Here is a 17,294-nt window from a genome sequence, read left to right on the forward strand (position 1 = left end):
AAAATGTCCTGATGTTGTGCTGGTGCTCGGCAACTAAAACAAAACGCTAAAAACCAAATTGTGAGAGAGTTATCCACACAGAGCTCAATCACAAATACTGTGATTGAGTGGTTTTTTTTTTTCCATTTATTTGTATATTGTTGTTGTTTTTATACAAGTTAAAGAAAGTTTTTTAACTATGCTGGAGGATGTGTAATTAATGAGCACCACTTTTTTGGTTACCTGAAAAAACTACTAAATTAATGGCTAAATCCTGCACACTTTTTACTCATTCTTTTCGCATTTAATCAGCCAGCGTTTCGATCCAAGCTGGATCTTTTGAGAGACATTTGAGACATTTTTCTATTGCATAGCAGTCCAGCTATGTCCGGACTTGGCTTTTGACAAATTTACAATAGCAGACAAAAATAGTGGGCGTAATAAATTGGGAGGACCAGACCTTAAGAGAATGGTGGAAGAGCCAGAGCACAGTCATTAGTGCAGCAGCCAGTGCTCCTCCAGAGGTGCCCCCCACACACATCACTCAAGTCTGACCTTCAAGACAATGCAGGTCTTGTGTTGAAATCCCACAACTATATCCATTAAGATCCATTTACTTTGCCACTTATGCAACTACCCTGCCCCATTAGACCTTGGAGACAATCATCTTTTCCCTATGTAATGCTAGCAGTGACAGTTTAAGGTTGTTTGTACATCTTTTTCTGTTCTCTGCGGAGAACCGAGGAGAAGTCCATTATTTATTGTTCCCAGAGAGAAAAACACAGACAGGCGAAGGCTGATTATGAAAGAAAAACACACTTGCACCGTCACTTCGGGCTTGTTTCGCTGACCCTTCTGACTCAGTCCTCACTTTACCCTCCAGCCAAAATAATTTGAAGGTTGAACAAGCGTGCGATTGTAAATGACAAATGGAAATATTTGGCATAAGGCCATAGAGTTTACACCTTCTGTCAGTTTTCTTCCTATTCAGCAGTAAATTTCCAGCCTTGTTCTGAACTTACCAGCGCTGTTGAAACCGCAGCCCAAGAAGTATCCTCTGACCTCTGGAGCCTCTCCCATTAGTGGTTTGTGGTCTGCTGTGAAGGACTCTGACAGACAAATCGACAAGATGTTTTTAATACACAGACACTGACTCACCATTCATTAGGATATGCAGTAAAATAATGTTTTGGAGAAAGAACTGCTGGTTTTCCACCACACAAGAAGCTTTGTTTAGGAAAGTAGAGCAGCGGGTTTCACAATACATTATAATTTCTTGTAGAAGAGGCTTACAGAATTTTGAAAACATCAAGATGTGCCTTTGATTTTCTTTGGCTTTGGTCCAGACATCCTGTACATGAACATATTCATTTCTCTTTGAAAACAGCTGCCCTGCTTTGTGATGATGAAATGCACTTTTTGATATAGTAACAGAGCTGTTCTGATCCATCTGGCCAACATGCTTCTGATCTGGAGTCAGATTTTCCGAAATGCTGTTCCTCTACAAACTGTACTATAACCCTATATATTCATGACGCACTACAGCAAAAAAGCCTGAAGTAAATGACTCGCATTAAACAGGCACATTGCTGTTTGCGTTACATGGTCTAATGTGTTTAAGTGGTGTATAAAGTCAACCATGTTATGAGTGTACCTGGGCCGCACACGGTGGACTTGATGCCCGTCTGCTCCAGAACAGGAACTCTGTTAATTGCTCCCTCAATGTGTTGCATAAACACATCCCAGTCCAGGTCAAATAAGCTGAAGGCAAATTTATCAGAAACCTGCGAAGGCAATAATCACAGAATGTGCGTCACTGACAAAATAGTTTGTCAGCATGAGGCCATACATTGGTTATCTAAACTACAATTAGAAAATCAATGAGTTAAGTATGTAATAATAGTACAAATAGCACTGAGCTAAAACACCAAGATGATTTTTAACATTATGCATCTTTATGCCATTCATGACAAACAACCAAGATAGAGCAACAGGAAATTCTTAGCAGCCACCTACAAAACTCTGTTTTCAAACTATTGGGAACTTCAGAAATTGGTGTTAATTAAAAAATAAAAATGTAAGAGATTACTTCCCATGAATCACCTGTTGCAGTTTAATGGTTGTATATTTCTATTGATCCTTTCTTTTACTGACCGGAGTGGCCTGAGACCTGCCCAGAAGAGCCTGCATTCACACACTGTAGCTGACGATGTCCTGTTCCTGTATTGTGCCAATTTTGAAAGATTGTCTACGGTCCTTTGCACAATACACTCTCTTCTTCTCCTCTTCTATCTCCCGATAATGTCAGAACATTGACTAAATTATTATTGCATAATGTCTGGACATGTCATATTGTAACACTGACATGCTCCCCTTTTTGATTACCATAAAACAACAATGTCCAGAGGAGAATTCATCTCTGAAGAGCTTGTGTGTGATTCCCCTCCTTGTCAGTGGGCATAATGTTCTCATACTATTTATCCAATTTCTTTAATATATCATTTACCAACTAGAATGTCTGAGATGGGATGCTATATTCTAATGTGTCGCTTCTCTCTTTAATTATGAGAAGACATTATGACCAAAAACTGGCATTGGTACATAGTTAGTAAGGAAAATCTGTACAATCCTATGGCGGCAGCAGAATGGCCGCTCTGTCACTGAAGAATCAACATCTGTGAAATCGGGCCAGCCCTGTCTGTTCCGTGTCCAGGCTTTAATTTGCTCCCATCTGGACAGCTTCCTGGTCAGCTGGGCCAAAATGCAGTCTTTAGCTCCTCTATCTCCAGCAGAGGAGCGTGGACCGCCTCGCCCTTAACAACTCTCCTCCTCCTACACAAATCTAAGTGACTCAGCGGGCTAAGATTGAAAAAAAAAAAATCCTCCGCTCACCACCTTGTGCTCCGAGCAGGATTTGGTAAGTCACGTACTTCCCCCATTCTTGGCAGCGCAACGGTCCCCGCTCCTCCTGACACCCTCCTCCTGCCTGGCTCCCAGATTTTTTCTTTTCTTTTAAGATGTGCCTTTCTGAGTCAGGTTGTACCTGCCAACTTACTGGTTAAAAATATTTAATACAAGATACAAGCTTACTTCTTTGTTGAAAAAGACCACTCCTTACAAAAAACATGACTCATTATTCAGTCATTTTGTGTAAATGAATCACTTCCCTCCAAACTGTACATAATAATAATAATGCTTTGGTTTTATATAGCACTGTTCTGGACACTCAAAGACGCTCTACATTGCATTATTCATTCACTCCATACTTGGTGGCGGTAAGCTACATTCACCCCAGGCTTCCTGATGTTCCCAAACCGTCGCCCATCCAAGCACTGACCAGGCCCTTCCTGCTTAGTTTCTGAGATCTGACGGGACCGGGCAAAGGCGGTATGGTCGTGTACATACATTGTACATACGTGTATTCCTGTAACTAATCATTAAAGAGACTATACGGAGTTTAAAAATGTCAAAACTAAGTATTTTCCTCCCCCTACATGTTTCAACAATGTCCTAAGGTGTAGAATGAGCTCAGACCTGTTCACCACAACTGCCTCTAAAATCCTGCACTGTCACTCAAAAAGGCGTTAATTCGGGTCCGAAGTGCCGTCATGCACAAGCTTAATATAGAAGGAGCAGTTACACGTATGACCTGAGGTGGCAGTAGTGTACCTTAATAGTGTAATAGCAAACTTGCATCTAGCCCAGGGGTCGGCAACCCGCGGCTCCGGAGCCGCATGCGGCTCTTTCATCCTTACACTGCGGCTCTGAGTGGCTTGGGAAAATAAATTACAAAAAAAAAAAAACCTAAATATTTAATTGAAGTGTGTTTTATTTGTGTTAGTTCTTTAATATTTTAGTTCTAAATTGGAAGATTATTGTGATCTTGACATGTTAGAATAAATATATTTTATTGTTTTTCGTCGCTCAAAATAAACGTCATACTCGTGAAAGCCGGTATACCCGCCAAAACGCCGGCTTTTCCGCCTCCTGCGGTCGTTCCTCCTGATGTTCCTTTTGCCCCCCCGCTGGAGAACCCCACTGTTATATATTTGTCCCGATTTTCCCCGCGTTTGTGGGGAAAAAAGGGACAGTAAGAAGCGCCTTTCCCGCGGTCCCTGAATGCATCTCCCACGCTGCGTCGCACCAAAACAACAGCGCGTGGTTCCAGCAGCTACACCATGGAGAAGTTAAGGCTTATTTACAGCCTTAGACACGTAAAGCAAGCGGTGACGGGCGCGGGGCAGGTGAAGACAGGCCTGTTTTTGTGGATTATAAAGTTTTTCCAACTGGAGCTGAGACTGACCAGACGAGTGAGAATCATTGGATAAAGAGGTTTAAGAGCAGCAAGTTCTACCACGGATCCCCAGAAGATCAAGTGCACAGTGAGTGTAGTGTTGTTATGCTTTTCTGTGAAGTAAAGTCAGCCCAAATTGTGCGGCTGTTGCACGGACTTATCTGACATGAAGCGCGTGCGTTTGTTGATGCGTTTGCCCGTGTTACACGTTGACAGGAGGTTGAACTGGTGTGACTGTCCTATAGACTGAAAAACTATTGCTATTCTCCAGTATATGGACAGGCCGGAGCTGGTGTATTTGCTTTTTGTTTAACCCGATTTGGCGAGAGCCCAAGGAGTCAGGAACGCACGGCGGAGCGAGATCTCTCTGCTCCGCCTCCACCCCGGTGAGCGCGGCAGCGATCTTGTCCACATTCGCCCAATTCTTGACAGATTTTTGACAGAACGCGACAATTCCCAATAACACGCAGCAGCTCGCAGCAGTGCGGGACGCATATTCGTGACCGTGCCATTAATCGTAACACGCAGTAACAGGTCGCAACAGTTCGCGGCGGCGCGTGAAACCTCAACCCCGTATCACCCACATTCGTGATCCTCGGCCACGAATGCCACAAATGTGGATTCGTGGCATTCGTGACTTGTCGTCGTTATGTGTAAACCCAGCATTAGTTGTCAAAAAGTATTTGCGGCTCCCAGTGTTTTCTTTTCCGTGGAAACCGGATCAAATGGCTCTTTCGGTGTTAAAGGTTGCCGACCCCTGATCTAGCCCCTTTAATACAGCTGTATATTACTTGGCATGAACAGCGGAAGTTGAAATAATCCCTTCTCTAGAACCAAAGTTTGTGAAACGTCCGTTCTGCAGATTTGTCTTTGTTAGGTAATGTCTAGTTATATCAATTTATCAGATATATTTTCCCACATGGATAATTCATACAGACAAATTGTCAACAAGAATTTTTTGTTTTTTTCCTTGTCTATCCATGTATCTCAATAAAATGTATGCAGTCCTGCTTTTAATCTCTGTGGACATTCTCTTTTCAGCCTCACCTCTCTTCTTCACCATCCACTTGAGGACATCAAAACAACATTCTGCTGCATTACAAGACCAAACACTACAACACATTCACCAGGGAGTATGACGACAGGCATCAAGCCAGATAAAAGAGAGAGAAAGAGGAGGACAAGCACCACAAGCCTTCAAAACACCATCTAAAGACCCACATGCCGTCCGCTTCATTATGTTTTCATGAAAGTGATTTTCGAGATTAAATGATGGCGCCAAAACAACACCAATTCCTTTTGACCTCTTCCTAGAAAATAGAGATACATGCAGACAAACACCCCAGGGAAAAGCTTCCACGGTCTGGGAATCGAACCCAGGTCTTTCTTCTCACTCAAGCACCGTGCTGCCAATTCTACAGTAATAGCCAATGAGCCAAGTACCCAATGAGAGACTTTGCGTTTCTCATATTGGACAATCCACGCATCATCCATGTCTATCGGTCTAAGGTAACACTAGGTCTTTACATAGAAAAAGTGTAGTCTGGCAACCATGCGATGACACATGAGGAATAAGTTTGAACAGGCAAGACCAAAGATAACCTTTAACTTTCTCACACACGCACACACACCATCGAAAATACGTCCAATCTTACCTCTTCCCAGAATATGGGGTTTTGTTCGTAGCCTCCCACAGACAGGGCATCTCCTTGGAGACGCAGATAGACTGACGCATCGTGATCTCTGACGTTTGGCATGTTCTGCAAAGGGTACATGCATAACGTTAAACATGTGATAATATGATATGTCTGATACATCCCCTGAGGTTTCCCTGCCTGTCTTAGAAAAAGCCTCATGTTATTATGCAAACCTCTTGTTCAGCAGGTTTCATAGCGACCAACTACAAAATCCCCAATGCATACAGTTATTTTGTGTGGAAGGGATTATATAATTTGCATTCATTTGTCACCAGGTGTTTTCTTTCATGAGCAAAAGTGAATAGCTGAGATACACATTTGAAAACTGCTTGGCTGCACAATAAAATTCATGCTCAGATGTTCGGTGCCGAGTCCTTACTACAGACCGAGCGCTGCAAATGACTACGTCCTTCACACACACTCCCACAGATGAAGGGATATGCCAAATACCATCAGCACTCCGTGAATATGTGAATTGTAAACCTCTCCATTCAATATTGTGTCGAGACTTCAGTGGAAAAATTATGTGGTGAATATTTTGAGACAGCCTTGATTTATCAAAAACAACAGGAATGGTCTAATGTTTATACCTCGGCCTCCCAAATAGCTACAAGTCTAATAGCAAAACATAGACAAGCCGATCAACTATAATAATGTAATTTTCTTCTCATGGGTGGTGTGAGCAAAAAAGATGTATCTGTAATGCTGGTTAAGCTGCTCTTTAATTACATGCAGTGACAGCGCAGCTTTGGTTTGGGCAACTAAAAACCGCAGCTCTCCAGGGACAAGGACAGCTATGCCTCAGTACACCAACTGCATCTTCCACACACAGGAGTGCGACTCTGCACACACGGCTGTCAGACAGTGCACTGGGTTACATTCATCCCCTGACACACAGAATCAACACAATAATGGATCCTGTCTCTATCTCTGACACAAACAAGCATCATTTTATTAAACCACATACAAGCTGTGGCAAATAATTCATGTGCTTGCTGATAGTGCCACCTGCTGGTCATATCACCTATTACAGACGAGAGATGGATTTCTGTTGGCGTAAAATGGTGATAAATAAGAAAAATGAGACACCACTGATGGTGCTTTTAAGTCTGTAAATCTTAAAGGCTCTATTCCTCTAATGCTTTATTTTACACTACCCTTGATGCATTGTATCTGCCAAATTTAGTACAATGTAATGTGCTTTGCAACAATGTGTAATAACTTGTACCTATGGGTTACATACACAATGGAATAATATGCGTTTGTAGTTTGGAGGTACATAATGTAATAAGGCCCTAATAACCCTAACCCTAAGTGTCTTATTACTGTACATTATGTACCCCAAACTACAAATACGTTTAAATTATGGGTTATGGTCCAAACCTCTTCCTAAATGTTTTTAAGCATGTTTCACAACAGTAACGGTAGCAACAACTAACCTGCAAGGTTACAATAAATAAAGCTTTACAATATAAAATTAGGAACAAAGCAACTATGGATGCACCAATACGATAAAGGTATCGGATCTGATACTGGAAAACATACAGTATTGGGTATCGATTCCAAATATCTGATCGTGAACCGATGCCTGTTTTGGTCACCACCATTTAAACAACTTTCACCAACTTGGTCTAAGTGAATATGAACATGGTATACATGGTTTACATAACTTCGATTGCCACGCAATGCTAATGTCAGCTACAATGTTACAATGCAACTAACGACTGGTTCAACTAAAGTAAGAAAATAATATTTCCCACTCAGTGTTTGTAATTTAGATTATGAAATACTTTTAAGAATAAGTGATATAACGTATATGTAATGCACATGTAATGATCAGATGAATCTTGTGAGTTGTTTATGTCACTGTAACCAAATACTCTGAGTCATGTAGCCAAATATATTTACGGAACAAAAGTCCAGTGGTCGTTGTGAAACGTGTTTTCATTAGGCAACATTTTATTAATAGAAACCCCCTTGATATGCAGCGTCTCCTTTGCGAGATATGGCGCAACTTTATTGATCTCACGATATGAGAAATTCACTTGTTACAAAAGACTTGCTTTTTAACTCACAGCAAGCTACTTTAAAGAACGTCTCTTGGTATTGATTAGTATCTGATATCGGAATATATACGCAAGTGACGGTATTGGAAGCAAAAAAAGGTGGATTGGTGCATCTCTATAAGCAACGCACAATGTGTTGTTTGTTTTTTTCTACAATTGTTTGTGCTTACAACATACTTAACAAAAAAACTTAAATCCACCACTGTGACTGTTATAATATTGTTGGATAAGATTTCGAATACGAGTAACTAAAATGTACTAAAATGTTGAATATAATGACCAAATTCTAACCTGGATGCCGTTGATTCTCTCCGTCACCACATAGGCATGATGCATCGCAACGAGAGGAACTTTAACTCCCGCCATCTCGCCAAGCTTTGTAGCCCACACACCTGCATGTGACACAGGGGAGCATTGTTTAAGAGAATGTATTCAAAGCTTGAAAGGTCCTTTTCTATTTGTAGCTTAAACATTTTATTATTACCTGCGCAATTTACAACACACGGGGTTTCAATGGTGCCGTGAACAGTCTCCACTGCCTTAACTCTCTTCACTCCCAGATCGTCTGCCTTCACTTGGATCCCAGTCACAGGGCAGTTCTCAATCACCTGAACAGGAATACAACAGTATTAGTAGTATATTATTTTGGTAAATAAAAAAGTGAAAATGATGTATGTAGCAAGAAATAAATAAACAGCACAGCAATTGAATGCCACAGAAACAGAGAGCATGATTTGAGATGGTTATTTTTGTAAACTCACTGAAAAGTTTCCTAACGCACCACAACAATAGGTGACTCCATTTAAGATTGGCCCCAAAAAAATAAGGGTGTGATTTAAATCTTGTATAACGAAATCATAATGAAAACAAAAAGGTTTCTGTATTAAGGGGTGAAGCAGACATGACCTTGGGCTTTCCCTCCAAAACAGAGTTCACTCTTTCTCTGCTTGTGCCAAACAGTGCAGTCAAATTCTGCACCATGGTTTTTGGATGTGATGATCAGGGCAGGCCACACAGAGGTGACAAACGTTAAGAATAAATATTGATGCTGACACTATTCTGTCCCTTTAAGAGCTGAGAGGTGGCGAGGGACAGGCCTGGAGAGAGCTGGAGGTGGCTAAGTGTAGCCTGGCATCCAGAATGATCCCCCTCTGTATATTTTATACACGGGGATATCAGTCTGGGCAGGGAGCTGGCTGTTGTCGCCTCTGTCAAACTCAAACGAAGCCGTGCAATCAGAATCGTTTATTTGCGGTCACATGTTGTTCATGAACAGCATCATGCTTGGAATGCGGAAGTCCTCTCGATAGCAATGTACAGGCGGCGCCCGGGAGAGCCATGTTTTTTTTTTTCTTATCAGTGGTAAATGACCAAAAACACATCGGCAGAAGGTGAGTTTTGTGATTCATAATTCTGTTTGAATATTAACGCAAAACCACTAATAACACTGACTGCCCTTCGCTGATTGGTTCACTCCGCTTCCTGTTTGCTTTCATATGTTACGCTGTAGAAATCAAGTTGATGCGGACTCTTACCAGATTCTTCCAGGCAGTAAAAATATTTTCCCTAGGATAGTTGGTAAACGGTAGACATTCATAATCCAATCAGAGACTAATTTACGATTAGGCACCAGCCCACTATCCTTAAGGTTAGTGGCTAGGGCAGGGTCAGGGTTAAACTGATTGGTTGATATATGTTTGACGTTTCACTCTCATGACTTGTGACTGGGTGATCTACCAACTGTCCTAGGAAAAATATACTCGCTTCCAGGCTAGGCCAGGTGTGGACCAGACCATGGCAGAGGGGGACTGGGGTCAAGTGGGCTTTCCTTGTCCCTTAGTTTGGTCTGTTTCTCCCCTATGTTCCTGACTTAATTACATTTTGGCGTGGCTCGAATTGTATACAAGTTGTCTTATACAACTCATGTGTGTCTCATGTGGTCAGGTCAGTTTGTTCATGTTAGTTTCCTTTTGACATGTTTCTGTAAAGTTACATTTCAAGTTCACATTTTCCTGATGTGAACCCAAACTGCAATCGATGTGATGCTATTCCTGCCAATCATGTCCATATGTTTGGCCCTGCTCAAAACTCACTCACAATATCTTTTGCAGTGCTACTGGTAAACCAATGCAATCATGTCCCCTAATGGCCATATTTGGAGCTTTGTTCGATTGCACTGCTGGCCAGTCTAATTCTTGTTATTCTATTCTATTCTGCCGCCTAAATATCCAATGGGTTCATGATTTCCTCTTCTTGTGAAAGTGTCTTGCAATCATTAATATCATCCTGTTGACAAAAGCAATAATGCATAAACATAATCAATATGAACAAGGGGTGTGCCTTTTTGTTCATTTGCTTATTATTTGTACATTTTATCTTTTGTGTTTTATCTTCTTGTTTTTTATAGCCACACCACGTTACACTTCACCCAATCATCACAAACTAAAATACAAGCATTTATGTTATTACAGATAACTTTATCCTTGAAAAACACCTTGAACTTGGGTTACTAGTGGGTTGGGTTATTAGTACAATGTAATCTGCTTTGTAACAATCTGTAATAAAATGTACCTGTACATTTACCTGTAGTACACAATGGAGTCATGTGTATTGGTACTTTGGAGGTACATAAAGTAATAAGACAGAAGACCCTCAGGCTTAAGGATTGTAAAGCACATTACATTGTACTAAATGTGTTTGCTGTGAGCCGCTCACCTCCCCTAAGACCTGACTATAACTTAGGGGGCTGGAACGTCTCCAGCTCGTCTCCATGGGGATTTTGACTAAATGAATAATAAATGAATAATAATAATAAACTCACAAATCGACACCTTGTCTTTCGTGTTGATTTTGACAGATTATGTCAGCAGACATTACCGTGGCTCCTCGGGCTGAAGCCGCTCTGGTGAGGGTGGTACAGGTGCCCGCAGGGTCCATGGTTCCATCTTTGGGAACATACAGCGTTCCATAGAGATCATCCACGTTCATGAGAGGGTAGAGGTCCTTCGTCTCGGCAGGGGACAGGACATGGGACTCAATGCCATAAACTTTACCAAGCTACAAAAGAGACGAGAGTCAATTTGTTTATCAAGGTGCATTTTCACAATTAGTTTGATTTAAATAACAAAATAATCACTATGATTAAAGAAGATAACAAGATTTTGGGAGAGCAGATAAACCGTCTATGGGCTGCTCTGGCACTTAATCATTTTTTACTTATTCATTTATTTAGGACAGTGCATGTTAATGAACACATATGGGACACAGGAAAATGATAAGACTTAAAGTGGAAAGCATTCATTTATTGTTAAGCTGCACCATATCTCATCAACATCTTAGTAAAACCTTTATTTGTTGGTGAGATTGGCTTTCTGGTTTTTATCTTGCCATATTGCCGAGGCCTACTGTTAGGACATAAAAAAGGAAACAAGTATGATTGATCCTCACCGACATGAGGCGCTTGTACTCGTCCAGCCTCTGTTTATTAGAGGCAATAAACAGGCCTCCGTTCTGGATCCAGCCAGTGTGGAGGCCGGTCTCTTCCTCCAAGTCTTTGCTTATCACGTTTCGAGTGTGTGCCAGGAGTTCAACTTCAACATCACTGGGACGAAGTTGCCATAATAGACCTAATGACAAAGGCGAACAATATAACAAGAGAAGATGTAATTGTATTGATCTTACTGAGGTTAAACTCACTGGTAAAAGCAGCTCTTAATAAACAAAATGCAAGTAGCAAGCAAAAAAAGTGACGAGATAGATATAAACATCGGAACAAGTGTACTGTACACTCAGACCAAAGTTATAAGATAAGATAAGAGATGGTACTTTATTGATCTCACAGATGGAGAAATTGCATTCATCATTTATCACTATCAGCTTTGGTAAATATGTACAAAGAAAAAAATAAAAATAAAAAGCGATAACAACAATGTTAGAAGAATGCACCCATTATAGAAAAAAAAAAGTTTTAAGAACAGTTACTCTAAAGCTGTAATTAATATAAGCTAAACCATATGGACAAAATTTCATATCTCGATATTCATGCCAGATATCTCGATACGATACGATATTACTATGGGTTAGGTGAAAACTAAGCATTTTCGGAAAAATAAAATCATAATACAAAAGAGTGCAGTTTTATTGATGAAAATCTATATCGTTTATATCTTGATTTTTCAATTTTAATATTTTGAAATGTTCATATCTCAATATAAACACGATAACAATATATTTTTCTTTTGCGATTTTGATATCTTGAACATTCATATCTCGATATCGACACGATAACGATATGTCTTTCAGCCCTAATATAAGCTGAAAATAAAATAACATTTTATGGTTGCTCTGAGCATCTGCAAAGATTGTATTCATTTTCATCTTTCACAATAACAAAATGTAAAAATAAAATATCTCTATTCAGGCTTATTACATGTACAGTTTCTACTAACCCCAAAATAAGACCTCTACAAACATAATAATAATAATAATAATGCCTAATAACGCTTTACAAGCCTGTGTTACCAAGTTTCTCAAAGTGCTACACTGTCGTCATAATTCATTCACTCCATACACGGTGGTGGTAAGATACTGTTGTAGCCACAGCTGCCCTGGGGTAGACTGACAGCAGCGAGGCAACCAGTCTGTGCCATCTAGGGCTGTCATGATAATTACTACATCGACTTATCGTTCAATAAATAATAGATAAACGATACATTTTTGGGCTCGATATTTATCGTCAGTACATTTATTAGCATTTTCCCCTTTATATTCCTTAATAAAACTTTGATTTCTAACTGAAGCAAATAAAGTTACATTATATTTCATGTTTATTGTTGATTGTGTGGTATTTTAGGATATGATGATGCACTTTGAGAACAAAGGGTTACTGTCATTTTTATGTATCGTTAGAGTCAATCATATCGTTTATCGCGATACTTTGCTGCCCAGGCTTCCTGTTGTTCCCAAACTTTCTCCCATCCAAGTACCAGCCAGGCCCTTCCCTGCTTCGCTTCCGAGATCTGACGGGATCGGGCAGAGCGAAGGCGGGATGTTCTACAATGCAAGCTAATATTTCAGTCTGTGCTCAATTGAAAATAAATGCTTCAGTGTGAGTTTAAAATGTGAACACTTAATTAAAATCCCAAATCTGACACATAAAAAAAAAACTTCATCAGATATTTTTTTTTTAAGATGTGCAACTCTTGTTATGCCAGACAGTTGACACATTACTCACTGAAGAAATCATTAATATGATATGGTGTAGTGCAACATGACAAAATCAAGGCCAAGTAGACAAATGAAACAATATGAGTGACAGAGAATAAAAAATCTGGCTGTTTGTGCTGTGATTTTCTTCAGTATGATTCTGTACAGGAAACATACAGTGGAGGGAATATATATACTGTATATATATAAAAACAATACCTTTTGAAGTTGTCCCGAGTTCGTAAAGTGAATCCGGGTACAAATCTAAGACCCTTCTAAGGATCTTATTCGAGCTTGTTTTTATGTAGGATATGATTAAACAAACCTTTAGACCTTTAAAAATGTGCATTAGTTCATAAAGTGAATGGGATTACCTGCAGTGTGCCAGGTGGTACCAGCAGTTAGTCTGTCCCTCTCCAGCAAAACTACATTGGTCATCCCCATTTTAGCCAGGTGGTAGACCGTCTGACAGCCCAGACTTCCTCCTCCAATTACCACTGCATCTGCTGACCTTCAGCAGTGACACAGCAAGTGTGGAATAAGAAAGTTATTCTCAGTTAAACTTAGTAAGAGAACATTTTGTCCTGTCATTGTAGCAAAAGCCTTGTAACGTGTGACCTGAGACGAACTGAAGTGACACTCAGGCGAGGCTCACCTGGGGAGAGGTTTGGTCGGCCCTGCGGTCGTCGCATCCTCCTGTTTGAGGGTCTTCTCGTAGGGAACGCTCTTTTCCTTGGTGGGTTCTGAGCTGTAGGCCCGAGCGCTCGTCCGGCACAGAGGAGGCAATGGTGGCCGGAGGGATGAGGATATTCGGCGAACTGCACTCCCTATGAAGGCCATGGACTGGACAGAGTTAAAATAAACTGTTAACAGGGTACAGTGTGTACATTAGACAACTCAAGTAGGCCATGTTGTACTTTAGCTGTGATGCTCAATGTTCTGATCCACCAAGTGAGTTCCCTACCACTGTTACAGCATAATAACAATAAAGAAAAAGTGCATTGTGGGCATTTACGTGTATTTGCCACTGTGGCCCCAGCTCTGGTCAAAGTTGAAGCCGTGCAATGTCACCTTATCAATAGGTTACAGGATCAAAGGAACATGTTGACGTCCCTTTACTGTTTACTTTAAATCAAATGATACATTCATAACACGTCATAAGTGGCTTAGGACAGGACCACTGCTAGGTCATATATCTGCTGCAGTTATATGACCTGTATAACCTGGCTATGCCACATGCGGTTCTTTTGAGCTTTGATGAAAAAAATAAATTTAAGATGTGTATTGATACGAGTGACAATCTGTAACAGTGTGTGGAAAAATCTGTGCCAGAACGAAGGCTGTGACAAAAGATTTGTTGAAATTTTGCAGAGAAGGAACATCCAGATCCGCTCAGCCATATTTCCAACTATCAGAACAGTTCCAAAGATTTTTGATGATTCATTTTAATCTATTTATTCATCAGATTATATTAAAATGTGTAGGCCAATGCTTTGAAAAATACTATTGCGGCGCTTTGAGACTTTCTTGTTTGTTTGTTTAAAATGACTCAGAGTGGCTCTTCTGATGTTGAAGGTTGCAGAGCTCTGCCTATGCACCCGGCTATCTTTGGCAGTTGTGAGTTTGATCCGGCTAAAAGCAGATAAAGGCGAGAATATTTGAGTGGATCAGCATTCAGCAGGTCGGGTAAAAAACTGCCAGGGTTAAATAATGGCATGTTGGCTGTCAGCTGTCACGTCGGCTGCCATGAATGAAAGACTGTGTGAAAGTGCCACATCAGTGTGGACCGCGGCTCCAGTACACACTGCTACAACTGTGCGTGCGTGCAGTGGCCATACGAAACCAACAAGCCACGACTTAAACTAAACCACTGAACTAAACAAGGCTGCAGAGAGCCGCGTGCAAATGCATTGCATAAAGTAAACCGTGTCGACTGTGTCAACGCAAACTTTTTTCTCGCGGTCGCTCTTGATCATATCCTACCTACAGTGGATCCGATCAAAGTGTTCCGGTGAAGAATCTACAGAAATGGCAGCGTTGTTTTTTAGGAGGTGAAAGCCTTCCTCACAGTGTGGCCCGGCTGGAGCTACGGGTCTGATGTCAGAGGAGCAGAGGTTCCTACGGTTTGGCCCTCCCACTACGCGTAAGACAGGCTGCCCACTTTTATGCTACACTTGCGCGCTCCACATTATATGAGAAGGCGGAAAATGAGATCAATGTGCGGCTTTTAGAGGTTTGCTGTTGCGTAAATATCACATTTGAAGATTATGAAAACTTGTGAAATGATTGTAAAGCAACGTCTTTCATTCATATTAGCCTCGTCCATATGGGTTGTGGCGGAGGAGAGGGAAGCAGCTGTATGTGCCAAACCATGCAGAAATAGAGCATTTGAGCCCCTCGTGTAGCCGCGCAGCCTTACAGTTTAAGCATGATGTGGCCGTTGTAGGCAGTTCCTGCTTGCTTTGCCCAAGTTTACCTCACATGTCCCCACCTCCTGCAGCAGCCACTCACAGACCGAGAAGGGGTTCGCGCTAGTTCATACAGCCTCGAGCAGGGCACGGACGGAAGTTATGTATGAAGAAGAAACACAAGTAGTGAGCTGGCAACGTTTGCTCCGAGCCTAAATCGAAATGTGTGTCATCTGCAGTTGTAATAGACGGCCATATCTGTCCATCTGTGGCCCAATCCCTGACAGGCAGACGCTATAGTCCCACAGACAGTGCCCTCTCGTGGTGGATGTTTGAACTGCGAATACGCTTACACAAGGGTTCGTTTTTTTGTTTTTGTGTAGAAGAACATTGTTGCGGCTTCCAAAAACAAATCTTGTCGTCTGGGATTGAATGAGGCTGGATCCAATGGCTCGTTGTGATTACTAATACGATGCGATCCAAAGATGCTGCATTTATTTCATACAAAAACACAAAGCAGATGGATACGGGATGGTAAAGCCAGAGGAATCAGCAGCAAAACATGTGGATGAATATGGGTGTCGTCCAAATAACGGCTACCCAAACCACCCAGACCTGACCTCTCTGTGCCTTTACACACATGCGCGCACGCACAGTCTTACGCACGAACACGCCTACACACACATACACATATACCTCATCTCCAACTGTTGTGTCCCCTACAAACACTTACATACATCATTTGTGCATACAAAGCCATGACTCAAAAATGAAAAAAGTAGAAACAAATTGCACTTTTTCATACATTATCTGCCACCAGAACATGGATATGTACATGGACATACATACATACATACATACATACATACATACATACATACATACATACATACATACATACAAACATACATACATACAAACATACAAACATACATACATACATACATACATACATACATACACATATACATACATACATACATACATACATACATACATACATACAAATATACATACATACATACATACATACATACAAATATACATACATACATACATACATACATACATACAAACATACAAACATACAAACATACAAACATACATACATACATACATACATACATACATACAAACATACAAACATACAAACATACAAACATACATACATACATACATACATACATACATACATACATACAAACAAACAAACAAACAAACAAACATACATACATACATACATACATACATACATACAAACATACAAACATACAAACATACATACATACATACATACATACAGTGGGAGGTGTGTGGACGCTGTAATTTCTCACATTTCTGCCTAAATCGGTCACTAAATGTGGTCTGATCTTCATCAAAAGAGAAAAACAGTTTGTGCTTCAACTAATACCATCCAAACATTTACATTTTATCATATTTTTAATGGCCATGACATGTAAACATTCACAGGAGAGTGTGAAGTAAGTGAGGACAAAGACCTGAAACTCACTGAACTGCAGCAGTTTTGTAAAGAGGAATGGTCCAAGATTCACCCTGATCGTTGTGATCGTCTAATCTGCAACTTCAGAAAAGGCAACAAAACAGCCTGTGCTCTGAGGCAACAAAACTGCCCCTCACCATGATT

At 40.7% G+C, this 17,294-nt stretch overlaps 1 protein-coding gene across 1 annotated transcript in view; it reads right to left on the bottom strand.

Annotated features, from left to right (window-relative positions):
• The window catches only part of sardh (sarcosine dehydrogenase), a 37,112-nt gene extending 21,747 nt beyond the window's left edge, over nt 1-15,365 (bottom strand). Inside the window, exons 1-10 of the mRNA XM_079582568.1 lie at nt 15,225-15,365; nt 13,897-14,084; nt 13,616-13,752; nt 11,484-11,662; nt 10,914-11,093; nt 8,521-8,644; nt 8,328-8,428; nt 5,929-6,033; nt 1,634-1,763; nt 1,002-1,088 (exon numbers count right to left, since the gene is read on the bottom strand). Of these exons, the coding sequence (XP_079438694.1) occupies nt 1,002-1,088; nt 1,634-1,763; nt 5,929-6,033; nt 8,328-8,428; nt 8,521-8,644; nt 10,914-11,093; nt 11,484-11,662; nt 13,616-13,752; nt 13,897-14,081 (1,228 nt within the window). The 5' untranslated portion in view covers nt 14,082-14,084; nt 15,225-15,365. The remainder of the gene's footprint in view (nt 1-1,001; nt 1,089-1,633; nt 1,764-5,928; nt 6,034-8,327; nt 8,429-8,520; nt 8,645-10,913; nt 11,094-11,483; nt 11,663-13,615; nt 13,753-13,896; nt 14,085-15,224) is intronic.
• Between the last annotated feature and the right edge of the window lie 1,929 nt (nt 15,366-17,294).

This window comes from Gobius niger, assembly GCF_951799975.1.
Source record: "Gobius niger genome assembly, chromosome: 2".
In the NCBI taxonomy this organism is placed as follows: Eukaryota; Metazoa; Chordata; class Actinopteri; order Gobiiformes; family Gobiidae; genus Gobius; species Gobius niger.